The 25,763-nt window shown below is 34.0% G+C and overlaps 5 protein-coding genes and 2 non-coding genes across 12 annotated transcripts; 5 read left to right on the top strand and 2 right to left on the bottom strand.

Annotated features, from left to right (window-relative positions):
- Positions 1-623: 623 nt before the first annotated feature.
- Positions 624-7,861, bottom strand: LOC8287126 (phospholipase D zeta 1). The gene is made up of 20 exons (XM_048380164.1): positions 7,540-7,861; positions 7,128-7,229; positions 6,917-7,035; positions 6,665-6,806; positions 6,283-6,453; positions 5,878-6,051; positions 5,504-5,746; positions 5,300-5,416; positions 4,854-4,993; positions 4,530-4,679; positions 4,043-4,199; positions 3,464-3,958; positions 3,049-3,159; positions 2,312-2,458; positions 2,031-2,228; positions 1,798-1,899; positions 1,540-1,671; positions 1,371-1,436; positions 1,129-1,190; positions 624-1,042 (listed from the first exon to the last, which is right to left on the bottom strand). Exons 1-20 carry the CDS (start codon positions 7,747-7,749, stop codon positions 793-795), a joined length of 3,288 nt encoding a protein of 1,095 aa, XP_048236121.1. The 5' UTR covers positions 7,750-7,861; the 3' UTR covers positions 624-792.
- On the bottom strand, positions 7,017-12,400 carry LOC8287125. 4 transcript variants are annotated; one of them, XR_007217668.1, is made up of 11 exons: positions 11,953-12,400; positions 11,801-11,867; positions 11,661-11,700; positions 11,283-11,415; positions 10,855-10,926; positions 10,332-10,412; positions 9,657-9,718; positions 9,444-9,581; positions 9,156-9,314; positions 7,128-7,229; positions 7,017-7,035 (listed from the first exon to the last, which is right to left on the bottom strand). XR_007217668.1 is itself a non-coding variant. In XM_002512423.4 (8 exons), the coding sequence occupies exons 1-8, from the start codon at positions 12,238-12,240 to the stop codon at positions 9,515-9,517; spliced, it is 810 nt and encodes a 269-aa protein (XP_002512469.3). In that variant the 5' UTR covers positions 12,241-12,400; the 3' UTR covers positions 9,333-9,514. The 4 variants fall into 4 exon arrangements, 2 of the variants coding, with proteins under 2 accessions (XP_002512469.3, XP_025011936.2); XR_001534723.3 differs by lacking the exons at positions 7,017-7,035; positions 7,128-7,229 and adding an exon at positions 8,523-8,707; XM_002512423.4 differs by lacking the exons at positions 7,017-7,035; positions 7,128-7,229; positions 9,156-9,314 and having other exon boundaries at positions 9,333-9,581.
- Positions 12,401-14,602: 2,202 nt separating this feature from the next.
- LOC8287124 (F-box protein PP2-B15) lies at positions 14,603-16,070 on the top strand. The gene is made up of 3 exons (XM_002512422.4): positions 14,603-15,043; positions 15,153-15,271; positions 15,365-16,070. Exons 1-3 carry the CDS (start codon positions 14,789-14,791, stop codon positions 15,840-15,842), a joined length of 852 nt encoding a protein of 283 aa, XP_002512468.1. The 5' UTR covers positions 14,603-14,788; the 3' UTR covers positions 15,843-16,070.
- A 393-nt stretch (positions 16,071-16,463) lies between these two features.
- LOC8287123 (F-box protein PP2-B15) lies at positions 16,464-18,706 on the top strand. Its single transcript, XM_002512421.4, has 3 exons — positions 16,464-16,795; positions 17,577-17,695; positions 17,787-18,706. Exons 1-3 carry the CDS (start codon positions 16,547-16,549, stop codon positions 18,283-18,285), a joined length of 867 nt encoding a protein of 288 aa, XP_002512467.1. The 5' UTR covers positions 16,464-16,546; the 3' UTR covers positions 18,286-18,706.
- On the top strand, positions 18,590-18,691 carry LOC112533769. Its single transcript, XR_003078132.1, has one exon. It is a non-coding gene; the product is annotated as a small nucleolar RNA snoR69Y (small nucleolar RNA).
- A 158-nt stretch (positions 18,707-18,864) lies between the features above and the next one.
- Positions 18,865-18,959, top strand: LOC112533771. The gene has a single exon (XR_003078134.1). It is a non-coding gene; the product is annotated as a small nucleolar RNA snoR53Y (small nucleolar RNA).
- A 1,715-nt stretch (positions 18,960-20,674) lies between these two features.
- Positions 20,675-25,177, top strand: LOC8287121. Of its 3 annotated transcripts, none has more exons than XM_048369945.1 (8): positions 20,692-21,169; positions 21,273-21,387; positions 21,615-22,004; positions 22,246-22,515; positions 23,365-23,885; positions 23,976-24,100; positions 24,239-24,402; positions 24,506-25,177. In XM_048369945.1, the coding sequence occupies exons 1-8, from the start codon at positions 20,982-20,984 to the stop codon at positions 25,043-25,045; spliced, it is 2,313 nt and encodes a 770-aa protein (XP_048225902.1). In that variant the 5' UTR covers positions 20,692-20,981; the 3' UTR covers positions 25,046-25,177. The 3 variants fall into 3 exon arrangements, with proteins under 3 accessions (XP_048225904.1, XP_048225902.1, XP_048225903.1); XM_048369946.1 differs by having other exon boundaries at positions 21,136-21,169; positions 21,273-21,517; XM_048369947.1 differs by lacking the exon at positions 24,506-25,177 and having other exon boundaries at positions 20,675-21,169; positions 24,234-24,329.
- Positions 25,178-25,763: the final 586 nt, after the last annotated feature.

The raw sequence follows: 25,763 nt of genomic DNA, 5'->3' as shown, positions 1-25,763 counted from the left end.
ATTGGTCTATTGTACTTCCATCATGAGCTGGCGTTAGATTCCTTGAGCTGTAAAGCTCTCTTGTTCTGATAGTACAATCTTGATTTCCCTGTTCTCTTTTCTCTATTTTCTCTCTTCATATAATGTTGTCGTTTTGAATATCTTAGTTTCCTTTTCTTTTTTTCTCAAACATTCTCTCCTTCTCTCTTTTTCTTCTCTACCAAACTAAGATTTTCAACTTTCAGTCAGATCATCATTAAATTGTTGCTAAACATGCCATTGATCTAAATTTACAATAGAAACAATATTCAAACATGTTATGTTTGATGAGAATAATTTGTACCAGTGGAAGCAAGATAGCTAATACCTCTGACCAAGAATGTCAAACACAGATTTACAGTAGAAACCTGTTCCTGTTGTCTTGGAAAGACAACTCTAGTATACTGCTGCAATTGATTATGTCAGAGAAGATAGCTGCGAGGTTCTTTAAATTAGAATGAAGAAGTTCTGATGGAAAATGCATATTGCAGGGCATATCCTCGAAAGCACTATAATCAAGTCGGACTTGAGTCAATTCATTATACAGCTAGTAAGCTTGAAACTTGGAAGATGAACATATGTGAATGTAAAAGAAGCAAAACAACTTCGACAGAGAACCCTAACCTTCATTCAAATAGAAGGTGCATACAAAAATAGTTTACTTTTGAGCAATTATTTTCCCGTACAGAGAATAGATCGGTGCCAACTAAAACATCTTCTACTTTTGTTAGCATGTTAATCTTTCTGTTAGTTCGGTATTTTTTTTCTTTAAACCTAATGGAATACATGAGGGGATGCATAGAACTCACTCTCATTGAACACTGGTCTCAAATTTTCTTGACACATGAACTGCAAAGGGAAAGAAACAAGATGTCCCTTTATTGATTTTAGCTTCTCCATTGGGCCTATCTCCTTGGTTTCTCCATTCTCTTGATATTCTAGCTTCTCAGGAGCTATTCCTAGATCAATGGTGGTGTGACCGAGTTTCTCCTTCCAATAGTTGGTGCTTTGTCTCAAAGCCGCCCTGTATCAGGATGGCAACTTTTGAGCTATGAATTTGAGTGGAAATCGTACTGAGACAAAAGCAATTCAATTGTATTTCAAGTGTACCTTGAATGTATGAGTTCACTTGGAAGACAAGCAAAAACATCTTGATAGATCTTTGTATTTTCCTGTCATATGTAATAGCAGCAAACAAAAGAAGAATTCATAAAGAAAATGATATACTGGGTAAGAATGCTCTAGATTATGAAGATGTATATACTTTGGCACAGAACATACATAGGATAGACTTAAGATACGTCATTGGGAAGTAACTGAATCATCTATTAGAAATAACTTTCCATGCTCACCTTTGCAATTGCTAACCATAAATCTCGATATGTTGTCTCTGCTACAGGATCACTGATTTTATTGATCTGAAGAAGGAAGAATAGTGTCATTTGCTGATTAAGATAATGGATGAGCTAATAAACAATTGCAAGGATACACTGAGGAAGATACATCTTCCTTTTAACCAACCTCTCCTGCACTAAGACCAAGATGCTCTGACCACAATGAGCACCGGAGGCTATACGTAAATTTTCCAGCTTTCCAAGGCTCTCCATTCATGGATGAGTCAACAAACTCCTTATCTTCGATAACCACCCCGATCTGAGACAACAACATTAATCAACTTCTCTATCTATGGTATTTCCAAGTTATGAAATGAATTTTAATTTTGTACTAAAAATTAAACACAGAAATGGATGATAAGGAAAAACAACATGGACGAAGTACCTCTGAGTCTCTTGACCCAAGCAAACTCCTATCATTAATATTAGATGATCCAACCACCGCAACACAATCATCTACTATCATAACTTTACTATGCACATACACCTGCATGAAGATTAAGGAAGAGGCTAAATTTAACAAATATTACTTTAGGATAATAGGTTGGTTGTGCTCAGAATCAAACCAATTTTATGTAACAAAAGGTTCAAAAAGTAAAAAGAGATGTAATACAATACCTGACTTGTGGCAACAGGACCACCCTTGAAAAGTCTACCATATGTCCTCAGACCATAAAATGAAATGTAATTCTGTGTTTGAGGACCGAGCAATGTATTGAGATTATCCAATATTGAAGTCTTTTCTCTGGAAATGGTCCGATACTGCCAATGCATTATGGCTCTAACCGTCGCTGCCCCACCATCGTCTAGACCTCCCTGTCAAAAACATTATAATGTAAGAGAAAGGCCAAGTATCCTACAACTGAAATCAGCATGGAACGTAAAAGAGAGAGTTAAACCTGGAAGCCTGGTAAGAGTGGTAGAACAATGATGACACGGAAACACTGCTGTTCTTTGTGGGCTTGCAGAATACGCTTGTATAACACATTCAAGACACGATTCTGTATAATCTCATCTCCGAAAAGACCTGATATGAAAAACTGGTTCTGGAAATAGAAAACCGACAAATATCATTAAGAGGCTTAATATTAGCATCTACAATATACATAAGCCAAGTAGTTATTGCAGACATCACACTGGAAAAATGAATTTACATGCCAATTAACTTTGACTATTCACGCTGCAAAATAGCGACAGAGATCATGTTAATGAAATCTTATCTAAGTTGATGCTTTAAGGATATAGCTTTTGCATTTTCAAGTCCTCTAAAGAAGCTTCTTATTATTTTTCAGTGCCTTCAAAGCAGAACATCATCTGTCATTGCATCATCACTTGAAAGAAAAGAATATTGCATGAGAGAGGTAGATTGGAAATTATGCGGGTCAAATTTCTCATGATATCATAATTATCATAGAATTATTGCCATGACAGCTATCGTTTACACCAATCACCTTTTTCAAGCCAAGATGTCAATCTGATATTTTCAACTTAGAATTTTAAGCAAGACAGATAAATTGGCATCTAAACTGGGTAAAAGATTATCCAGGTTATCATCAATTCATTCATAGAAAAACATAAGTTAGTCAAACAACCACATCAAACAAAGGCTAAAATAAATTCCATAAAGTTCAGATACCTCTATGTAGATGAAATGCTGTGCTTTCTCAATGAGAGAACAATAGGCATTATGAATGCTTTCTTCGGTTTGGCTGGCTCCGGCAGACCATTGACTAACACTTCTGATAATCTACAAATCACAGATATACTCATGATGGGTAGGATGAATTATAGGTTCACATAGGACAATCAAAAGTAGATACATGAGAAGTAAAGGGAGAACAATTATAAAAGAAAAGCAATTTTTGCCATATCATTTTCCCCCATAAGCAAACTTTCTTCTGCAGCAACTAAGTGCAGGAAAAGAAAAAATTACTTTGTCTCCTTCCTACAAATTTCCTTTGACATGCTCTAAATTAAATATTGAGACTGAAGCTTCATTGTGATTCCTTAACATTCCGAGTTATTAAGAGGACATGAAAAGGGTATCTAACCTGACAGCGACATGCAGTACGTGGCCCAACTTGTCCACAAGCAGAAACATCATGATCATCTTCCTCTGATGTTACTGACCATTCATCTGAGATCTCAGAGCTGCTTTGAGGATCCAAAAAACCAAGCTCATCAACGCAACCTTTAAATGGTGTTTCTGGAACTGAACCTTCAACTTTGGATTTCTGGAAGGAGAATGAGAAACTCTCACAAGATCTAGTTGGTTGATCAGGAAGATTGCTATTCCTGTATTCAGCAATTACTTTTTGATCTACAGTAGAAAGAACTGGTGCATCAGCTTCCTGAGGCAATAGCAATGGTACATCTTGCAATGGGGATAGAGAGAAAGAATCCTGTCTTGCAATGTCTTTCTGGTTTTCTTCTGCATTATTTCTTTCAATGTCTATCTCTTTACTTCTTCCCATGTAATGAGGAAGGACCATGTGGTGGTGAGGCATCAACAATGGAATTGTTTGCTCATTTGGAGCTTTGCTTCTCTAAGGAAGTGTGAACTATGTCAGAGAAATTTAATCTTTTGGGATAGATTAGAATTATTCTACAAGGGACAGGTGAAAGAAGACCTTAGCATGGTTCCACCGTTGAACAAAGTGCCTAGCAACATCACGGCAAGCGGGTCCCCAAAGAGCACAATGGACATCATGCCATGGCATACGTGGATATTTCCCTCGATGCAATTCATCTTTCATAGTGTCCTCCCAAGAATTTGGTTCAGATTCTCTGGCCAAACAATATTCTGGAAGTATTAGTCCAAATATTTTTAAACAAGTCTGCACAGAAGAATATAAGCTAAGAAGAGATTGTGTTGCCAAATGTGATGAAAATTGGAGCAATTATGTGCATCTTTAAATTTACTTATAGATTCATCATATTTTATGCTAATTTATGCCTAATTCTGTCTCAAGGACCAGTAATTAAGATATAGAATATGCACCAATCTAAAGATGCACCCAAAAGGTATAAAAATGTGCAAACAGTTGAGTTGGCTTTGCAGTTCTGAAGATACATAATACTAATTTCACTTTCTTTGGTGGAAAGAAAGAAAACTACCTCGGGTTATAATAGTCCTTGCCAGGCCATATATGAGGAGGACAATCACCAACTATGTGTTCAATGGTATCGTAACGACCAAAGCATAAATCTAATCCTCCCATAAAACAAATCTGGTAGTCAACAATTACAAGTTTTTCATGATGCGACCTGTGAGTAACAGAACTAATCAATGTGCATACAGAAGAAATCAAGTTGAAGAAAGTTCTGATATGGATGCAGATACAAAATTGCTAATTTCAATTAATTTTTATGCCAAAACTGCATATTCAATCACAACCAAAGACAATTTTAATCATAGTCAAAAATCAATGGAATGCATACCATAAGTAAACGCCGGCAGAGAAATGATTAGGATAGCGCAATACCCTCACATTTTCATGAATGTTAAGGAGCCTTTTCTTACTGTACAAACTGTTGATTTTTAAAGCAATAGCTACCTCCTTGTAGAGAAGAATATAAATCTGCATAGTAATATAACACTGAAGTTAAAAACTCAATCAACAATTGCAAAATACTTTCTTCCATTACAAGGATGTGCCATTTTCTTTTTTCCTTTAGTTTCTACAATCAATGACGCGAGTATAGAACTATTAGTCTCCAATTGATACCATAATTCGATACAAACATTTCCTTGCAAATTTTATGTTCTCAATGAAGATATTATCGAAGAAATTGTAGGTCCTTGGTAGAAATCCAGGTAATGTAATAACACCCAAATCAGAACATGGTACATAAGAAATAATGAGAAGAATTAATATCACATTCACCTGAACACCCTTCTTAGCTTTAGCTTCTAACAAAGAATCAAGCCTGGAGAAAGAATGAGTATCAAAAGGGCGTCTTAAATAAAGTTCAGGGCAAAGCCACCAGCCAGTAATGAATATCTGCAAATAATTTTTCATCACTGGGTGTAACAACAAATTATAGCACATAATATGTCAAATTTTTAAAAGCATTGGCAGAAGTAGAACCTCTGATTTTGCATTCTCTATTGCAGCAGCAATTGCTTCAAAAGCTGCTTGCCCATCTACAAACCATTGTGCTTGACTCCCATCATCAGTTAAGCCCCTTGGAGGAGCAAATGAACCAAACCGGCGAGGATGACACCAACCCTCAAGAGGCCTTAAACCAGCATCATTGATTGCAGCAACCCATTCTTTAACTTTACCATTACTTGTAGTTCTTAATTTTATGCTCTGACTTCCAGAAGAAACCTTTTCCACATTTTATAAGTTATTTGTATGTAAATACAGTAACAACTAAAAGCAATTAAGAACTCCAAGGCATAAAATATGCCATGCATTATCATAGGGTTTAAACAAACTAAAGAAGTAAAGCAACTCACCTTAAATGAGTAACGTAAAGGATTGCGTTCTTTTATCTGGCTTGCTAAAAATAATTCAGGTCCTCCTTTACCATTTGAGGCTGGTAGAACATCAAAAACAATAATATCTAAGAGTTTGGTATCAAGAGGATCTTCCAGCAAGGCCAAGAACCCAGGTTTCAAAACAGCCCAGACCTGCACAAAGATGAAGCAGAAAATGATATAAGCTATTGTAAAAACATAGCTGTAATAAAGGATATGCAAGTTGCAGAATGCAGATCGATATACTTTTTATTTTATCATGTGTTATGTAGTTTGCTTGTTTTTGTACTAATTAATCTAATGAAATCAACCTAATCGATTAACCAAACACTTATCAAATGATTCACTCAGAAATCAGAAGCAAAAAGAAAATCATATAACTACCTTGCACCAATTGTTATTACAACAGTCAAACAACTGACACGGAAAGCAACTTATATCAGCATCACTCCGGAAAATGTTTGAAAGATGCTTCACCATCACATAACCTTCTTTAAGTTTTGAACCATATTCGAGTGAAAATGACAACTTAGAGACCTCCAGAAATTTGCAGACCTGCATGGCAAATCCACCATGTCAAAAAGTGTAGGTATGAGTGAGGGAACAGTAAGTAAACTTGCAGTAGTAACAAATCCTTAGCAAGCATCAAACATCTATAAACTACTCTCTGGATTCAATTTCAGCTTGACCTCGACTAGCTAGTCCCTAACTTTTGCAAAACAGGAATGCATCAAAGATTTGTCATAAGCAAATATTCTCTGCTTACCTCTCGAGAATTTACAATATCCATGTTGCCTAAGAAATGACTCAGATAATTCTGCATGGCCACTTTTGCTCTGTCTGAAATGGCCTGCTGCCCTCCTAGAGCTGGACGGAGAATCGGCAAAGCAGCAATGGATGGGACATTTCTACATAACAAACCACTTACTTTCAAAACTACAGCTGAAAGGGTTCATTTCACTGCTCGTGTTTGTGCAAAAGAACAAACAGCAAGAGTTTTAAGATCATAAACAACCACCTGTTTCTAAGACTTTCTTCTTGATGCAAAGGAACAGCACCATCATCAGGTTCGTCAGCATCCTGCACAACTGCTACATGATGATCTACTATTTCTAAGCTGTGAAGCCATTCCTTAACCTGTCAAATTACCAAAAAAAAGAAAAGAAACATATTTCAGATGTTAGACAAAAAGTAAAAGGAAAGTTGTTATCTTTTCTTTTTATACAAACCTGCTCTTGTTTCTCATGAAATTCCTCAATAATTGCACGTCTTTTCAAAGCAAAATGTAAATATAGAACTTGAGAAGTTTTCTTCACTAAGCGCCACTTGAACTGTTATCATATATTCGTCCAAAAAAAAAACTGTTAATTAGCATATATAATACACTCATCAGCTACTTGCAGATTCATAAAGAGGCACTATTTCGAATAAATCATATAGAATGACTCAGTTAAACTAATTCTTGAAAAATCATATCATTTCTGGCTTTCAGAATACCTTCTAACTTTTTTTGAAAGTTGAAAGAATTGACTTCCAGCAACTATAAGCTTTCGAAATGGATTAAATTCTTGCATTCTTACCCTTCAAAAACACTAGAAGAGAAACCAAAAAATGGGAGAAGAGAAGTAGTTCCTGCAGTACCTGCTTGTACTGTAATTCAATGGTGTAAGAGAATAACATCGGGCTGAGATCACCAGTCTCAGGTTTCGAAACCGAAAGAATAGTTGCCTTTGGCAGTTCATAAAAAATCCAACCTAGTTCAGGAAACTGCCTAAAGGAATAAGATTGCTCCAGCAATGTGCCATCAGAACGCATGGCGCCACCCAAGAGTGGCTCGTTCGCTGTTGACATCCCAAACTTCCGTTGAGACAGTCACCGGAATACGTTGTTGGCATGTCCTTTTCCGGTAATGAAAGACAGACAAAAAGAAAAGAGTCGTCGTAAAGGGAGGGAAGCAGTTTGTTTATATGGTCTGCTTTCGCAGTAAAATACATGAAAAGGTGGCTTCATTGTGATATGGTGACAGGTAGTGGCGTAGGATTCTTTGTGGAACTTACTGCTGGTAGTGACATGTGGGAGATCTGACGTCATCTTATATTTTTGCAAACGTGGCAATTGAGTGGAGTCTTGAAATTACCATCTGCTTATATTGGTTACTTAAGTAACTTTCACCACTTGTTAATTCTTGCTGCAAGAAATGACTTGTATGCCTTTTAATGTTATTGATAGAATATAAGTAAAGTAGATGCTCTTAATCATATAAATTTGATGTTTACAAAGTCAATAAATTATGACAGATTAAGGTTTCCAATTTGTCCAACTTGAAGGCCATAATGACTGAATTACCCCTGCAATGTTTCTGGTCTTTACTTGAATTGCATGAATAATCAAGAGGGTAATTGGTAAAGTAGTGCATTTGAGCCAAAAATGAGTATTGGCATATGGCATCTATTATTAGCAGAATCACTTTCAGAATATCCTCCTTTTGGTGCTCCAAGACAAGAATATGCTAAAAAAGGACCCATCTTTGTTATATCTTCTTTCAAAAGAATACCCACATGTTCTTGTTTTGATTAGCTTAAGGACAATGCTTTAATTAGTATCTGGCCCTTGATGATTCCATATGATAAAAAATTCTGTCGTTTACGGTTATATCATAGCTTGTAATGCATTCAGCTTGAGCAAGTCTGCTACATTCTGATTGGTTTATACATGTATTAGTTTAGGGCAAGTTCGTAACATCAATGTACAAGTGCGTGTGGTCATATTCCCATGAAGTCTTGCCAATGGTGTAGTCTTTTTCTAAATTCTGTTGAAAGGACAGAAACTCATAATGATAATAGAGACATTGAGGCAATCAAGTCAATAGTGTTTATTTTAATTAGGTATGCATGTAAGCACATAATGCAAAGAAGGACATTCAAGGATTGCCACCAAAAAGTTAGAGCAAACAAAGGCATCAACCAAAAGCATATTCTGAGAATGTCAAAGGAAAAAAGAGAGGGCTTTAACATTTGGCTGCTGTTAAATCTTGTATACTTCACAGCTTTATCCACATGGGTTCTACATTGACATATTTTTATACTACGACACGGGCTATTTGTCTAGTCTTTTCCTTTACCCTTGTAGGATTTTGGGAAAAAAGATGTTGCAGATTCAGAACAAAATTATTCTGAAAATGATGCTTTAATTTTAACCAAGAAAATTAGGGACGGAACTCTAAAAGTGATTAACGTAAACTCTAAGCCATGCCTTACCTGAAGAATGATGAAGTTGCCAATTTCTTGCTATTCCTCTTATGTAGACTTGGATTTGAGCATTTCCAGCAAGTAACTCTTTCTACAGATTCGGAATTATTAATTATTCTAGAAGTAGTCGGGTGTGGATAAACTCAATATTATCAGTCCTCTGTTAACCTGTCTTATTCAGCAACAAAGAAACAAAATAACATTCTGAAATCTATGAAGGTAATACAATCTTGTATATCGAAAGAATATGTAATTACATTAACTACAATTTGCATAATTACACCTAATTCAACTTACCGTAAAGACAAATCCAGAAGTGAATAAACATAACTACTAAGAACTGTACTTTCCAACTTCAGGAAAACATTTCAGTCAATGCTCCAGTTTCTGCATAGACAATGGACATTGGCAAGAGCAGCCATATAGTCATCAGACCTGAAATATAGCTAGGTTCATAATCCTATATATGATTGTAGTACTATTAAATGTACAGAAAATCTGAACTCATACCCTTGTCCGTAAGGAGACTTAGACGCAGCAACTATATGAAATTTGGCTGCATCTGGTTCATTCTGCAAGGTGAAGCATAGTTGCTATTGATGTCATATATATATATGGAGTAAATAGACAAAGTTGTACTATCCTCAGCAACAACAGAGCTTGAAAAAAAGGAAGCAGTAAAAGAAAATGCAAAATCACATTTGATAGGAACTCCTGTAAACTGAGGTGAAAATCAAGATTTTAAATGCAGTGTACCTTGTGTTAGCGAAGCTGATCATAGAATTTCTAAAGACTGTAAGTAACATGATTTTCCATCCGTTAATTCAAGTATATGACATTATGATTAGAGATTTAACATCTGATTTGACAAGGCAAAACTAAATAAAGGCAACAAAAGGGGAGGTTTTCTCAAACTGGTGTTGCCATAATCTTCTGTATTTAGTCTATCAATTTAATGAATAGCCCATATAGCAATGGATAACTATTTCCGAGTACAAATATAGTGGTACTTTGGTAGTTTTCCATGTTTAGATAACTAATCTCATCACAGCATTCAATCACGGTAGCATTTACCAAAGCCTTTAAATGTTTGCAAGAATGATAAGACCAAAATACTGTAGTAAGGCTTAAAATGAACCACAGAGAGAGAGAGAGAGGGAGCAATTTTGGAGGATGTGAACAGACCTGGGATTCATGATATAGCCCAGCATATAAAGAAGCATAAAAGTACTCATTCTCCCGGCCATTTGAAAATGCAGTGACAAGCTAGACAAAACAATCAATTGTATTAGCCAGATGCAAACCTCTGGACATATGCAAGCAGATGGAAATACACAACATCAAATGCAAGCAGATGGAAATATATTAAATTGATATTTCTTTCCTTGTGAATATCCTAGTATCAGTGAAGAATTGATTGATGAGACAATCACTTGTGTTAATTTCTATCATCAAAGAGTATGTATTCATTTTTTGAACATATTAAGAATCTTCAGACAGATTTAAACAGCCCAAATAAAATTATCCAGAATGTCATTATTGCACATTGGGAAAAATATCAACAAATTAGAAATATCAAACACAAGGACATGAGAATTATCAGAAGATGGAAATGAATTGAACACCTGGCTGACATAAGACATTCATGACTAGTACAGAAAAAAATGAAAAATAAAGCATGTTTTTGAAGATAGATAATCAACTCAACCTTTTCTGGATCACCGCCATCTTTAAACATGCTATAGGCTTCTCGCATGACAGGTCGTGGATCTCTGCCAACCTGCATTCAGGTAGCAAATCATTGAATGGATTCTGTTGATTTCTACAGTTGTAAAACGTGTGAAAGGTGGAGTTTGCATGAGTTCAACCAGATGTCCCAAAGAAACTTGTATTCAATCTTGATTACATGCTACAAGACTATACTCTACCTCTTTGTTTAATTAGTTCAATAGATAGCTAGTAAAGAAAAAATGGGATACATATCATGCTGAATGTCTTGTCTAAGGGAAGCTCTCATTAGAAAATGATAAGGTGAGACAAAATACAAGTATCCCATTTTAACAAAACTATCATTATCTTCATCGTCCTTATAGATCCTATGATTTAACTACGTTGATTAGTTCCTGACCGACATACCTCAAGGAATTGCTTCCTTGCTTCATCAACTCCATACAGTTGAGCTTCACAGAGAAAGCACCATATTGACTCCTCTGTATCATTTGGATTTTGCGCAACATCTAACCGGAACTGCTCTGCCCCTTCCTCAAACCTAATTGATAGTAGATGCCCTCTTTAATCACTTTCAAAAATTATCAAAACTCAAAGAACTAAACAATTTATCTTTCATTTGGTTGCGGAGAAAATTAAAGGAACTCAGCCAGCAAGCTGCATCAGGGTTTCCCATAAAGCAAATTCCAGATTATTAGTAATTCAAGGAATTTCTATCCTTAATTTCATTAGCAAGCAAACTTGACATAACATATAGGAGAAGTAACAAAGACCAAGAATGAGTACCTATCAAGATAGTAAAGCGATAAGCCTCTTTGCCAAAGATCTAAATTGAAGCACCACAAAGTCTCATCATTATTCACATGTGAAGATCAACATTCTTTAAAAGCAACAAAAACAGCTAATTAAATACTTATTGAACCTACAAGCCTTTTGACGAGGATCCAACTCCATTGCCTTATCAAATTCCACTAAAGAACCCAAAACATCCCCCTGAACAACAGCAACAACAAAACATGATAGTGCCAAACAACTCAATACATTAATAAAACTAGTTCCAAATAATAATAAAAATTACCTGTCTAAAGAGTAGCATTCCACGTCTAATTGCCAGCACGGCTTCACGGGCATTGTTGTTGGCACCTGTTAAGGCATCCCAGATACCAGATACTGCAGGGAGAAATAATCTTCTTGATAAAATAGGTAACGGGTGTTGAAGATTATGAATTCTCGAAGGAATGGTGCTAAACATGTGTAATTTTGTGCGGGTTTTGAGTGGAAATGGGAGCGATGAATGAAAATATAAGTAATTGGAGGAAGTGGAGGCTACAAGGATTGTGGGTTTTAAGCACTGGCTTATTGCCATTAAATGTGAAAGAAAGATAAACTGATGTGAAATTGCAGTGCTAAACTAATAATTGAAGCTGTTAGCTTACTGGGTCTCGAAACAATTTTTGGTTAGCTGGAGAAAGAGAGAGACACTGAAAGAAGGCGCCAAAAGGTAACTGCTACGAATCTGCGGTTGAGAGAGTCCATGATTGAAACGACGATGTTTTATCAAATGATTCGTGGGGCATCAATACGACGCTGTTTTAAGAAATTTAGCGACTATCTCATTCCCAGCTCAGCTCCCATGGAAATTACTGTAATTACTTTTTAACAAATTCTCAGATGGACTCAAGTAGTAATTTAAATTAAGTATCATTATTTATTAAGTGTTACTTAATAAAATATGGACAATCAAAATATTAAATAGGAAAAAACAAGTTAAGAGAGATTAAAAGTAAACATTGAGGATAAATAAAAATAAATTTAATAAAAGTAATTATCGATCCGTATATACTATGCTCATAATATGAACAGTTTTTTTAATTTTTTTTTTCTGTTTAGGAGTAAAAGTATGATTTATTTTGTTTAATTAAAACTATCATAGAAAATGCCTTCGGAAGGAAAATCAAGATAAAAGGCAAGAATTTATGCTGTTAAAATTAAAAACAGCCATTAAAATAAACTACATTAAAATTTAAAAAAATTAATTTGTCACATAGAATTATTGACTTACTTTTAATAATTATGTCATATGGCATATTTTATGTTGTATTACGTTCATATATATTAATATATAACAAACATTTACCGATTATAATTGAAAATTATCTAAATGAATAGAACACATAATAAAATAAGTCATGTGGCTCTTTCTTTCTTCAGCACTGTTTAAATTACAAAAAATATTTTTATTTAAATTTGATATATGTAACATTTAAAATAAGAGAGTGGCATGTATTATGACTATTTAATATTTTGATATTAAATGATTGACGATATTTTATTATTTAAAAATAATTAACATGTATCATTCATTTAGTAGTTTGGTGTATAGGTGGAAACATACACAAAATTTAGATAAAATTGTCTACAATTATATACTCAATTTTCGTTGCCTAAATACATTATAGAATGTCATGGTTTATAGTAATCTTTAATATCTTTATATGTTTATTGAATAAAAATTATAAAATTTAAATTAATTAATTTATTATTTTTGAGAAGTTTACAGAAAAAATACTCTAGTATGTAATTTTGTATAAGATTTATACATTAACATCTTTTATGTAAATTTAATTTAAATTTTATAATTTTTTTAAATAATACAAAAAATATTGAAAGTCACTATAAACTTCAATATCTTAGAATTTATCCATCATTTAATAAGTAAGAGTATATTATTATATACTCTTGTCATAAGTGGTAGGATCTAGAAGGTGAAACCTTCCTTAAGAAAAAGGCCTTAACATATAAAAGAAATCTATATTTTTACGTTTCGAACTGAATTCACTGATATTATACTTGATTCAAATCTATAAAATTTTAAACATTTAAATTATAAATTTATAGTTTATATATTTTGACTGAAATAAAAATTAATCTAAAATCTTACACAACTAAATTTATAAAAATAATTATAATTAAATTAAATTTTAATAAAATAAATAAAATTTCTAAATAAATTTTATATTATTAAATTTATATATTTCATAACATTAAAATATTTCTCTCGACTCTATCAATTTTTATTTTACTTTCTTTCTAATATCGTCTCTCTCGAATAAAAATAAATTCCTTAATGATATTTAATCAAACACAGCTCAGAACTTCTACAACAACAATCTCTCTCTTTATATATATATAAAATATTATTTTATTTCTTTTATATAACATATTATATGAATTATAAACTATGTTTTAAAATTATAAAAAATTAATTATTTTAATAATTTTTTACTATTTTATAAAAAATATTATATTATAATTTTAACACTTTAATTATGATATATAATTATTTTATTTTTTTAAATTCTTTTTCATACCTTTCATTTTAGATAATTATTTTAAAGTTATAGACAAGTGGGTAAATGGTCCGTTTCTGGCAAGGATATGGATTTCTCAGAGTCCAAGTTGATTCTGATTGACTTGGGCCCAAATTACTGTACCATAGCCACAAAGAGTAGACCTTTCCTGGTCAAATTTCTCAAGTCTTCAATTATCGCCATTTTAGATTCTGGATTGGCCCAGAATGAACGCATTTAGTGGCTATGATCTTAAACATCCATGCTGAAAAGGGGGGAGAAAATCATAATTTGATCTCTTAGCTCTATATATAAACAGTTTTTTATTTAATAATTTAGAATTGTCTAAAAGCTGCCGGACAAAATATTTACTGACATTGAATACTAAACCCAACTAAACCCACAATATTTAACCATAATAAAGAAAGGAACATGCACGCATGAAAGACGCAGCAAGAGAAAGAGGCATGATGCAGCTTGTTATTAAAAATGAGAGCAACCCTTTTCGTCTTTTATGATACAAATAAATCAAGATTTTGCTTAGTAGAATAAGGACAAGCTCCGATGGAGTTTACTAGCTTGCCAGAAGGCTGTCTTTCCACTGTTCTTTCCTTCACATCTCCATTACATGTATGCAAATCATCTTTGGTTTCAACTTCATTTCAATCTGCTGCTGATTCTGATATTGTATGGGAAAGCTTTTTGCCTTGTGATTATCCAGATATTATCTCAAGGTCCATAACTCCTCTCAAATTTTCTTCAAAGAAAGAGCTTTTTATTTGTCTCTGCGACCCCATTTTCTTGGATGGTGGCAGAAAGGTAGATCCATTTATCCACTAATCATTAATCGACAAGCAATTTTTATTTAGCATGTGTATAATTATATATTTCTGAATATTGTATGCTCTGTAAACTATATATGATCCAGAACTTCAAGTTAGAGAAATCAACTGGCAGGAAATCCTATATACTATCTGCAAGAGATCTTTCTATAACATGGAGTAATCAAGCAATGTATTGGAACTGGGTTTCTCTTCCTGAGTCAAGGTGAATTTGTATTTAAATTAACTTCTTATTCTTCATTAGCTGATACTACTGAGATTAAGATCGCCGTTGATGAGAGATATCTTATTCCTGCAGTTTTTTTGAAGTAGCTATACTTAGAACAGTGTGTTGGCTAGAAATACAAGGCAAGATTAAGACTCAAATGCTCTCACCAAACACTCAATATGGAGCATATCTTATATTGAAAATCTCCGATCGAGCATATGGGCTCGATTTAATACCATGTGAGGTATCAATCGAGGTTGACAATCTATTGTCTAGCAGCACTGCGTATTTACGCCATGGTCAATATAGCAAGAAACAGCAAATGGAGCATCTATTTTTTGCCAATCGAACGCACATGCTAAAGTCAAGGGTGGTGGAAGGGGATGCAAGAGTCCCGAGTGGAAGAGAAGATGGGTGGTTGGAGATTGAGCTAGGAGAGTTCTTTGTTAATGGTGAAAGTGATGAAGAAGTGAAAATGAGTCTGAAGGAAGTAAAGGGTCAACATCTGAAAGGAGGGCTTATTATTGAAGGCATTGAAGTTAGGCCCAAGCAGTACCCATCATCATAAGGTTCTTATTCGATATAGATAGTTCCAAAAGGCAAGAAAAAGAGAGAAAGTTCATAGCAAAAGAACAAACAAAATGTGCACAAGTTGCATGTTTTGCCCATCATGTACTGATATTTTGATTCTTTTATTTCTTAATTCCAAAGAAGAAATGTACTAGCTTTTTACTTAAATCATGTAATGCATATATATATAATATACATATCTCTTTTGCTTTTCATCAGAGATGTGATTCTTGCATGCATGTATCCTTTTCATTTAGAATTGCGAGTAATGTTCAGTAATGGAATATCTGAAGATCAGAAATAAGTTTGATCTTCTCCTTTTCCCTGTCCCCACTTCTGTACAAAAGGCTCGGTACATAAAAGACTTGGTCATAATGTACATTTTCTTGAATCATTTTCCTGCTGCATGTGGTCCTTAAAAGGATAATAACTACAACGTGTAATCTCATAGCTTCCTGCAACAAGAATTCAGTTCCTGAAGTGTGGTCATGCCTTGCACTTCATGTTGTCATATTGACCAAAATGTCGTCATAATAAGGATATGGCCTGAACGAAAAGCCCATATATATTAAGTTATCAAACAGTAGCTATAAATTAGAAATTTTCATTTCTTGTGAAGTTCTTTCTAATAAAAGAGGGAAAAAAGAAAGTTACCAAATTTTCTGGTTTAGTCACCAAACAAAAGAGAAGAAAAAAGAAATTATGGATCTCTTGCCTGAAGATTGTTTTGCACACATTCTATCATTCATATCTCCTAAGGATGCGTGCTGCACATCAATTGTTTCGTCGGCGGTTCGATCCTCAGCTGATTTAGACACGGTTTGGGAGAAATTTTTGCCCTCTGATTATCCAGAAATTCTGTTCAGATTAGTATCACCGATTAATTACTCAACTAAGAAGGAGTTGTTCACCAGGTTATGTAACCCACATTTTCTTGACGAGGGAAGAAAGGTATCTAGAAAAGGGTTTTAATTTATTTATCACACACACTTCAAGTCGTATGGGTCATATTTTGGTAATTTAAAATTGCTTAATTGACAGAAGTAGTTAAATCCAAAGGCATTCAAAGTTTGAAAAATTGATCAATAAATTATCTGGTATTTTTAAATGGCACGTCGGCCAAAATTTAAGGAATTTCAAGCTTTTTCAATAAGTTGAATTCCAGGGTCTTGGAGTTTTCGTTTGCTAAATGCAAGTGTATTTCAAAAAGGACTCTTTTCCTTGATGAAATTTGGAAAATATTTCAGAATGCAAAACAGTAACAGCTTCTGGGTTGAATGCATATGCTCACATGGGCGAATCAAGTAAAGTTAGTATATTTTGTACATATACTTTTGATTTGCCAAAGACTTATGCTTCATTTGGCTCCAAAAGTTGCTATATCTTAAAAATAATAATAATAATAATAAAACAAAAATAATTTAATTAAAATACTGATTCCCATTCTATTTTCTGTGGACCCAAACATAAACAATTAGTAGTGGCAGCTGTTAAGCCTGCTCATGGATATACAGGCGGTGGATCAAATATGAATTCTTTTTAAGTTGAATTCATGTTTGATCCATTGACTGTAAATGCTTAAGTGGCCTTAAACTGCCGCCATTATAGGCTAATTAATTCTTATATCCGCATTCAAAAGTTTACTTGTATATTTCCTAGTTTATGATGAACTTCAACGAATGCACCCTCATCCACAGTTCCTGTCTTCTTTTTCTTTTTCTTTTTTTAATAGATAATCTCACTGGATAAATCAACAGGCAAGAAACGTTACATGTTGGGTTCAAGGGAGCTTTCAATTTCTTGGGCTAACAATCCTCTCTACTGGTCCTGGAAAATCCATCCTCAATCAAGGTTTCTCCAAGTGACTTGCATTATAATCAAAGATCAATCGAGAAGAATATAAATTAACACCAAGGCTTTTGGTTTGCTTGGTTTTTGTCAGGTTCTCAGAAGTTGCTGAACTTAGAACAATTTGTTGGCTTCAAGTCCATGGAAAATTTAATACCCAGATGCTATCTCCGAGAACTGTTTACAAAGCCAATCTAATTGTCAAATTTGCTGATCGTGCCTATGGACTGGACACCTTACCATCCGAGACGTTTCTTGAAGTTGGAAACTACAAAACAAAAGGAAAAGTCTATTTACGCCGCGGCCAAGGGAAAAAGACTGCAAATGGTGTAAACAGAAGAGAAGCATCAAGAGTAACAGCATATAGCAGAGATGGCAGCAACAGCACAAGTCCTTATGAGCGGGAAGATGGATGGACGGAGATTGAATTGGGGAGTTTTTATAATGATGACGATGCTGACGGAGGAGACGGCAAAGAAGTGGAAATGGGCTTAAAGGAAGTGACTGGCGAGCATTTGAAAGGTGGGCTTATTGTTGAGGGAATTGAGCTTAGGCCCAAATACTCATTAGAAAAAAGAACCTTTGATCAATGACTAGGGCTATCGGCCCATTCATCAAATACCGGACTCCGTCAAGCCTTTTATTACTGATTCTCGAATCCAGGGTAGCGAGACACGTAATTAAAAAGAAATAAGAAGGGTATAGTTGGAAATTTAGGTCTATTAAGCAGTAACCCTAGCCAAGACTTGCTCCTTTATAAACTCTATCCCCCTTTTACTTATCGTCTTCTTCTGTAAACTTCCTGCAACTTTTGTTTTTCATTCTCTGTATCTGTAGTGGGTATTTTTTTATAAATTTTTGTGGATAAATGAGTTTACGGTTGTTATTGCTATTACAAATAGCAGCGAGGATGATAAATGTTTTAATCCCAGCTCATTATGAGACCTTTTTGTAAGGTCTGGGAATTGAAATACAGTCTCACATTTATCTGAGCTTATTTTATTTTAGTTGTTTGATCTGGGTTTCTTTTTAAAATTATATGGTTTATACTCTTTTGAAGTATATTTTTGGATATGAAGATTAGATGCAGACATGATCTAGTGATTTCTCTAATTGCTTAATTTCTTATTCATTCTTGTATCGGATTTAGGATGGGTTGGATTGAACAAGTGGTTCCCAGTGATGTTGAATTATATATATATACCATGCTAATTCTGATCATGTTTTGTGACAGAAACCTCTTTCTCTTATATTTGCTGAGGGAACAAATTCTTATATTTAAATTTTGACCCACGATTTGGTTAGTTCTGAATTTCTATTTACATGAAACATTCCAAATATGGATTTATATAAAAAAATGTATTGTTACTTACCAAGTTTAAAATTATTTAAAAAATGTATTGGTCTTCGGGTACAATAATCTCCTTTCATGATTGGTTTTGGTTTTTCAGTGGACATTTTTATAATTTTATTTTAAAAATATATTAGAGATAATGAGATGTAATTTAACTCAATAAATTATATTATCTCTCTATTTAATAAAAAAGGTTTGTCATTTTAAATTTTTTATAATAGTTTATAGATATTAATTGTATAAAAATAATAAATAAGAAAAAAAATTTCTTAGAAAATTATTATTATTTTTTATTTAATTTACATCATAATTTATTTAATTAGTTTTTTTATAAAATAAAATATATTAGAGATGATGGGATGCTAACTCAATAAAGAAAAAAATAATTACTTATTTTTGTAAGAATTTATAAATATTAATTATGTAAAAAAAATAAAGGTTTTTTCTCAAGTGATAATGAGATTCTTACATTTATGTATTTTAGTTGAATTTTTATAAAATTAATAAATTTAATTGAATTAAAAAAATAAAAACTTGATTAGATTTTTCCAAAAGTTTTTGTACCTTTCACCAATAAAATCTCTATAAATTTTTGAAATACTTCAAATATGTCCGCCTTAACTTAAGGTGGATATAAACATATTAATTTTGGGCATTCGCATCTAAACCCTTAACAATTATCTCACTCTCTTATAACAGGTGTGGGACACAAATATAGCAAAATTAAACTGTCTATTTTAAAAGCAGAGCAAATGATTCAGCCATGAGAGGAGAGGAGCCTTTAACAACCATCAATGAGCTTTACATTATGAGTTTTGCAAATAAATCCAGGAATTCAATTGTTGGCTATATTATATTTAATCTGTGTTGGATGATAATAATAATGATATTAATTTAATAGTTAACCACAAATAATTGTGATTATGAGATAAATTGCAAACTCTGTTTCTTGGTGGGTCATTAGTATTTGAGATAACTTTTCCAACTCAGCAAGTGATCCCCTGACTCTTGAGTGGCTTGCATATAAAAGTGTTAGGAACCAAGGGTGGGATTAAGCATGTAAAATATAAAATTCTGCTATAATAATAGCTTATTACTTTTATATAATATGAAAAAAAAAGAATAATTAGTTACATTATTTTCCTCACATTATAATTAGTGTTTCAAATGACTCAATGGTCGGGGATAGGTGAAAAGCTTGCATGTATGTCCATATAAATTAGAGATGTGGGCCAATTATGTGAATGATTCTTCCATATGATGTAGTGGTTGCTCACTTTCCTCACAGTGGCATTTGGGCATTTAGTCCTTTTACCAATTCCCATCATCTCTTTATCCTTGTACACATGCATGACACCTTCGCTTCCTTCCTTTTGCTTAACTTGTGTGATAAAGATTCCCCAACTATGGGCCCCCTTCCTTTTAGCTTCTTTCTTCTTCTCCTTCTGACCCAAGTGTCCACATAATGTTGTATCATGTACAATTATTGCAAGCATTTACCTTCTTTCTTTAATGGTTGATCTTCACAAATTGCTTCCCAAACAACAATTAATGCTACCATATACATATGTTTGTGATATAATAATAATAATAATAATAATACCAAAATAGAAAGCAATTCTTGAAGCCATTGAAATACCAAATCAATTAAGCTAATCTAATTCAAAAACTAAAACAAAAAATGTAGTGATTAAAGCCATACAATTATCCAAGCTCTTCCAGTGCCCGACAGATCAATATCAATTAAACTTTCCACGTGGCCTGATGATCTCTCAACTTCAGCTAACTGTCTGTCAATTAAGTCTCCCTCGCATAAATAAATATATTCTCTTTATCAGTCAGAGACAGACACTGTTGTTGATATTCTAATGTATACCCATCATTTAAATCCTATGTTAATTTGCGACTTAGACTAGACAACTGCTAGCTAAAACCATGTCCGCGGCTCGCCACGGCGCCGAAATATCGGACGCTAGAACGCTCAGCGAAATATCGGAAGTCGACACTTTTCGTCTAAGTTTGGATCTTGTATCTGCTGCTAAGAGAAATATCGGGTTCTTAAGAGCAGTGAGCGACTCCCAGGGGCTTCACGAGAAACCAGCTGTTCTTGAAGCTATTAGAAGGTTATATATTGTATAGCAGCTTTAAAAGAAGTGTTTTATACTATAAATATAATCAGAGGGTGTCGATATTGATATTTTTTTTTATTTTTTTTCCCTTTTGAAGATATGAAGAGCTATGGATGCCGTTGATTTGTGATCTGATGGAGGGGTCAACGCCTCCTATGGTGCTTCCTCCTCTGGATATTGAATGGGTTTGGTTCTGTCATACTTTGAATCCGGTAAGTGAAGTTTTCTGTTTGGTTACTAGGAAAAGAATATTCAATATCATTCAGTGAAGTTTTCTTTTTTTCTTTTTCTGGTACTATTTTTCTTTTGGGCTACTGTATATTCACGGGGTGATCAAGAAATGTACGTCTTCTTTCCTTTTCTTGCACCCAAACAAATGTCAAAAATTTGAGCTTGTCCAATAACTAATCAGTACAGTATGTGTAACAATTGGCAACAGGTCAGTTACAGGCAATACTGCAAGGCAAGATTCTCAAAACTAATAGGCAAGCCAGCAATTTTTTATGAGGAAAATGAAGAGTATGCATTGATGAGATGTCAAGAATATTGGATACATAGATACCCAAATGAGTCTTTTGAGAATGAAGTTGATTCCAGTAGTTTGCAATTAGACCCAGTTGTTAAGAATGAAGATTTATTCAATGAAGTCAAGAAACATAGACATGTATATAGTAAATTTTCATTGCCATACATGAGTGAGCTTGTGTACTTGATAGCAGCCAGACAACGGTACAAGGGATTCTTGTATGCTTTGCAGAGATTTGCAGACGATGGGTGTTCCCTTTTAGTTCCTAGTTTGGATGTCCTGCTTATGTTGATGACACATCAGGTAGGATATAATTTCTCCAGCACTAATGCTTCCTGTCTGCAACTTCGCATTTCTGTCAATTTGTTGGTTCTCTGTCTTTTCTTTTTGGGTTCTTTTATCTTGATTTAAGGTCGTTTATTTCTTTTATATCCCATATTTATTGCTAACTTCTTAACCTTTGATTTCTATTTGTTATTTACTGAAATTTCTGTTTTGTCCCATACTTATTTGTTTGCTTATAATGTCGATGGGGAATATTCAGAGTTATCCGACAGTATATGCAGAGGATATGAAGGTGATTGAGACTGAGGTGTCGGAGAAGGTAGTGGGGATGTGGGAGAATGTGAAAGTGAAAGAGGTTGAAGAGACAAAAATGATTTGGGAAAGAGCATTTGATCAACCTTATGAGAAAGCTGGTGCTTCTATAGAGTTCAATGGGCTTGCCTCAGTGAAGCCACCAATTTATTGGGAGGTATCAGATACGGATGTCAACACCAAATACAAGTCCTTGCTTCCAAGGTTCTTGCTGGAGGTATAAAGTGTTTGTACTTCTCTCTCTTCTTAATTATTTGTTCTTATATTTCTCTTGTAACAATTTTGTACCCCACAATGTCAACATTTAAATTGAATTTCCGAGTAGCTGGTGTTTTACCCTAATGGTAAAGGTGAAGAACACAGTAGAGAACCATAGGCCAGTCCACTGTAGTCAATTAGTCATATGGTTGAATCATGGCATGGGTCATTGAGAGTTACTTTAGAGCAAAATCTCATGAGTCTGATTTTTGATTTCTACGTGGTCCCAGCAAGGCCTAGAAAGTATTGACAGGAAGAGGTCAAAGGAAAAAAAGAGGGAAGACTTTTCATATGATTTTGGCAAGAATGCTAGGCCAGAAGAGAGAAGTCGATTCAAGACAACTTAACTTATTTCATTCTGAGCATCTTTATATTGAGATTGGTATAAGCTATCTCAGCAAAGACTACAGAGCCACATAGCAATGCATAATTAGGCACATTCTAAGGAGAAGGTAAGGACAATGAAAGTCTTCCAAGGAGCAACAGAAGTTGAATTATTTGGCTGATTATATTTATATTTCTTTGTAATTCATAGCTCATATTTTTATAAACTGAGCAGCATATTTTGTATAATTACTTTATTGTCTTGAATCATAATTTTTAGCTTGTGTTCATTATATGAACAGAGAACCTAATCTGACTATGAATCATTCTCTATACTTCACATCCTGGTGAAGTTTTATATAGTGACATCATCTGATGGAAACCAAAAAAGCAACTAACTTATCATCTTTATCTGGTACTCTGGATTTCCGACTTCTGCAAACAGTATTAATGAATACTAATGGAAGCTTAATTTACAATTCAGGTATGTATTTTTGTCAGGCTCAACTCTAGAATGAAGGCAGTGCAAGATGATATAAAACAAAACTTTCTGCGTTTACGAGCTGTAAGATGCCACAGGGAGCTGAAGATAGATAAGCCCTTTTCCACTTTCTCCTTTGATTCATGGAAAAAAGTTTCTCATCTGTATTGTGAGTTTGGCACCAAAGGAGTACTGCTGGAGCTTCGCAAACATTGTCGTGGCTTCTTTAAATCAAGCAAATTAGAAGGCTCTGCTACATTTCTCTGGAATGACTTGCTAAGAGCACACTCTCTTACTTTGGAAAGAGAAATAGATAAGCAAGTCAGGGTAGTTGCTTCAATTACCCCACCAGTTCAAGCATCATACTTGTTAAAATGTGTTCCAGATAGAGTCACTGATGATTCAGGGGCTATGGTATCAGATGTCATTTTGAGAATGAACCATTACAAGCCTCAGGAAGGTCGTTGGCTGTCTCGCACTGTTCTTGATCATGCAGGAAGAGAGTGTTTTGTTATACGAATGAGGTAATTCTGAATAAATTAGAATGATTATAGTTTTTGATAATTTTTGTCAGTTGTCTTTGTTTGACAAGTCAAATTTTGATTGTAAAATAGAGTGGGAGGAGGGATCTGGAGGAGAGGAGGTGAAACCCCATCAGCTGTGAGATGGGAAGATAGGATTATAGAGGTCCGGGAAGGTTCTTGGAAATATGTGGCTGGTTCCATTGGTAGAGCACCCGGTATGTTGTTTGAAGTTTAAATGCTAACATAAAAATCTGATTCAAACTCTTCTGACTTCTGAAATTGGATCGTAAATTCTTCTGAGTGATAGTAGTTTCTCTTTGCATTTTCTTTTTGTTTGTTGCCATCTAGTACAGAGAAAGTAGTAGGAACAGCAACACCTAAGGAGCCTCCAGAAAATTGGCAAGCTTCTTGGTGTTTCTCAACAGGAGAAAAATTGTTGATAAATTGGGAATCATCATCAACATCATCGTCTGACTTGAGGTTTTGTTTAATAAATCAAGCATCTCCTGATTCAACAGTAAGTTGAAATTTCTCTTCCATTCTGTAACTGAAAGAATTGATTTAACTATTTTCTTTTTCAAAATGAATATCCATAACAAAGCTGCTTCATTCATTTGAAGATGAAGTTATTAAAAGGGCGGAGAATGCAATATCAAGCCAATAAAATTAGTCGAGAAAGTAAAAAGGAAAACAATGAAGTAGATAATGAAGAAGACGAAGATGAAGATGAAGATGAGGTGGGCTTCATGACACTTGTTCGGTTCACAGAAGATAACCCAATTGGAAGAGCAACAGCTCTTCTCAATTGGAAGCTACTGATAGTTGAAATATTGCCAGAAGAGGATGTAGTTTTTGCACTTCTGCTGTGCATTTCGATCCTAAGAAGTGTATCAGAAATGAGAAAAGAAGATGTGGGAAGCCTGCTGATTAGGAGGAGAGTAAAAGAAGCAAAGCTTGGAGCTAGAGATTGGGGTGCTGTTATACTTCATCCTTCTTCATTCTCACCATCAATTTCTTCACCATATCTTAAGCCCTGGCACTGGAATGCCAAGGCTGTGATTACGTCAGACGGAGTGAATAATTTAACAAAGCACCCTGCCACTAATTCTTCACAAGTAGAAGGCGGTGAAAAATTGTATAAGCGAGGGATTATCACATGACAGGGGATAAGGTTTCTGTATCAGAATATTCTTTTCCTATAGAGAAATGTCAGAATACATACAATTTGCATTCAAAGTACACACTCATGTGCTGAATTGCTACCTCTTTCAAGGATCAAGTTGCTTCTGCCATATGATTCCATGTGCTCATTGCTCGTCAATTGAATGCTTTGTCATGTGCATAGCATAAAAATTACTCTGCTAATAAAATCCCATGTGCTCATTGCCATATCATTCTTGAAGGATGAAAGTTCGAGATTTCACCAAGTTATCTTGCTTGCTAAATATGTATCGGAGGCCAGAGTCATGTAAATCTCTCGACATAAATATAATTATAAACAGAATAAATAGATTATACATTTATATATTACTTTAAGAAATTCTGAATGAAATATTTAAAATAAATTTAGAAGTTCATAATTCAATTCAAGTGTCAAAAACCCTTTTTTTTGAAAGAAAAAAAAAAAACTATAGATTAATAGCAACAAAGAAAAGAAAGGGTGAGGAGAAAAGGCTCCAATGGTGTAAGCTACTTGCAATGGAATCCTCCATTAAAACTTATGAGTTGTTAGAAATAGAATATTATATATAATTAGGAAACTGAAGTAAAAAAAAAAAGAATGCAAGTATCAAATCATTTTGAATTGTAGGACCCTTTTCATAATTAAATGAATTAATTAAAAAAATAAAAATAATCCAACAAGTAGACAATAGAATA

This window comes from Ricinus communis, chromosome 10, assembly GCF_019578655.1.
Source record: "Ricinus communis isolate WT05 ecotype wild-type chromosome 10, ASM1957865v1, whole genome shotgun sequence".
Classification (NCBI taxonomy): domain Eukaryota; kingdom Viridiplantae; phylum Streptophyta; class Magnoliopsida; order Malpighiales; family Euphorbiaceae; genus Ricinus; species Ricinus communis.
This window is presented reverse-complemented; position numbering and strand designations above follow the sequence as displayed.

What these genes read in the sequence shown, in the direction of transcription:
- LOC8287126 (XM_048380164.1), bottom strand. Translation starts at nt 7,749, where the DNA reads ATGTCAACAGCGAACGAGCCACTCTTGGGTGGCGCCATGCGTTCTGAT. An exon ending in GAAGAAAGTCTTAGAAACAG is followed by an intron (nt 6,807 to 6,916) that starts GTGGTTGTTTAT and finishes TTTGTTATGTAG; the next exon opens with AAATGTCCCATCCATTGCTG. An exon ending in TCTGCCGGCGTTTACTTATG is followed by an intron (nt 4,680 to 4,853) that starts GTATGCATTCCA and finishes TGTTACTCACAG; the next exon opens with GTCGCATCATGAAAAACTTG.
- LOC8287125 (XM_002512423.4), bottom strand. Translation starts at nt 12,240, where the DNA reads ATGGCAATAAGCCAGTGCTTAAAACCCACAATCCTTGTAGCCTCCACT. An exon ending in GAATGCTACTCTTTAGACAG is followed by an intron (nt 11,868 to 11,952) that starts GTAATTTTTATT and finishes GCTGTTGTTCAG; the next exon opens with GGGGATGTTTTGGGTTCTTT. An exon ending in AAGTCTCCTTACGGACAAGG is followed by an intron (nt 9,582 to 9,656) that starts GTATGAGTTCAG and finishes GCTATATTTCAG; the next exon opens with GTCTGATGACTATATGGCTG.
- LOC8287124 (XM_002512422.4), top strand. Translation starts at nt 14,789, where the DNA reads ATGGAGTTTACTAGCTTGCCAGAAGGCTGTCTTTCCACTGTTCTTTCC. An exon ending in TCTTGGATGGTGGCAGAAAG is followed by an intron (nt 15,044 to 15,152) that starts GTAGATCCATTT and finishes TATATGATCCAG; the next exon opens with AACTTCAAGTTAGAGAAATC. An exon ending in GTTTCTCTTCCTGAGTCAAG is followed by an intron (nt 15,272 to 15,364) that starts GTGAATTTGTAT and finishes TTATTCCTGCAG; the next exon opens with TTTTTTTGAAGTAGCTATAC.
- LOC8287123 (XM_002512421.4), top strand. Translation starts at nt 16,547, where the DNA reads ATGGATCTCTTGCCTGAAGATTGTTTTGCACACATTCTATCATTCATA. An exon ending in TTCTTGACGAGGGAAGAAAG is followed by an intron (nt 16,796 to 17,576) that starts GTATCTAGAAAA and finishes TTTTTTTAATAG; the next exon opens with ATAATCTCACTGGATAAATC. An exon ending in AAAATCCATCCTCAATCAAG is followed by an intron (nt 17,696 to 17,786) that starts GTTTCTCCAAGT and finishes GGTTTTTGTCAG; the next exon opens with GTTCTCAGAAGTTGCTGAAC.
- LOC8287121 (XM_048369945.1), top strand. Translation starts at nt 20,982, where the DNA reads ATGTCCGCGGCTCGCCACGGCGCCGAAATATCGGACGCTAGAACGCTC. An exon ending in TTCCATTGGTAGAGCACCCG is followed by an intron (nt 24,101 to 24,238) that starts GTATGTTGTTTG and finishes CATCTAGTACAG; the next exon opens with AGAAAGTAGTAGGAACAGCA. An exon ending in AAGCATCTCCTGATTCAACA is followed by an intron (nt 24,403 to 24,505) that starts GTAAGTTGAAAT and finishes ATTCATTTGAAG; the next exon opens with ATGAAGTTATTAAAAGGGCG.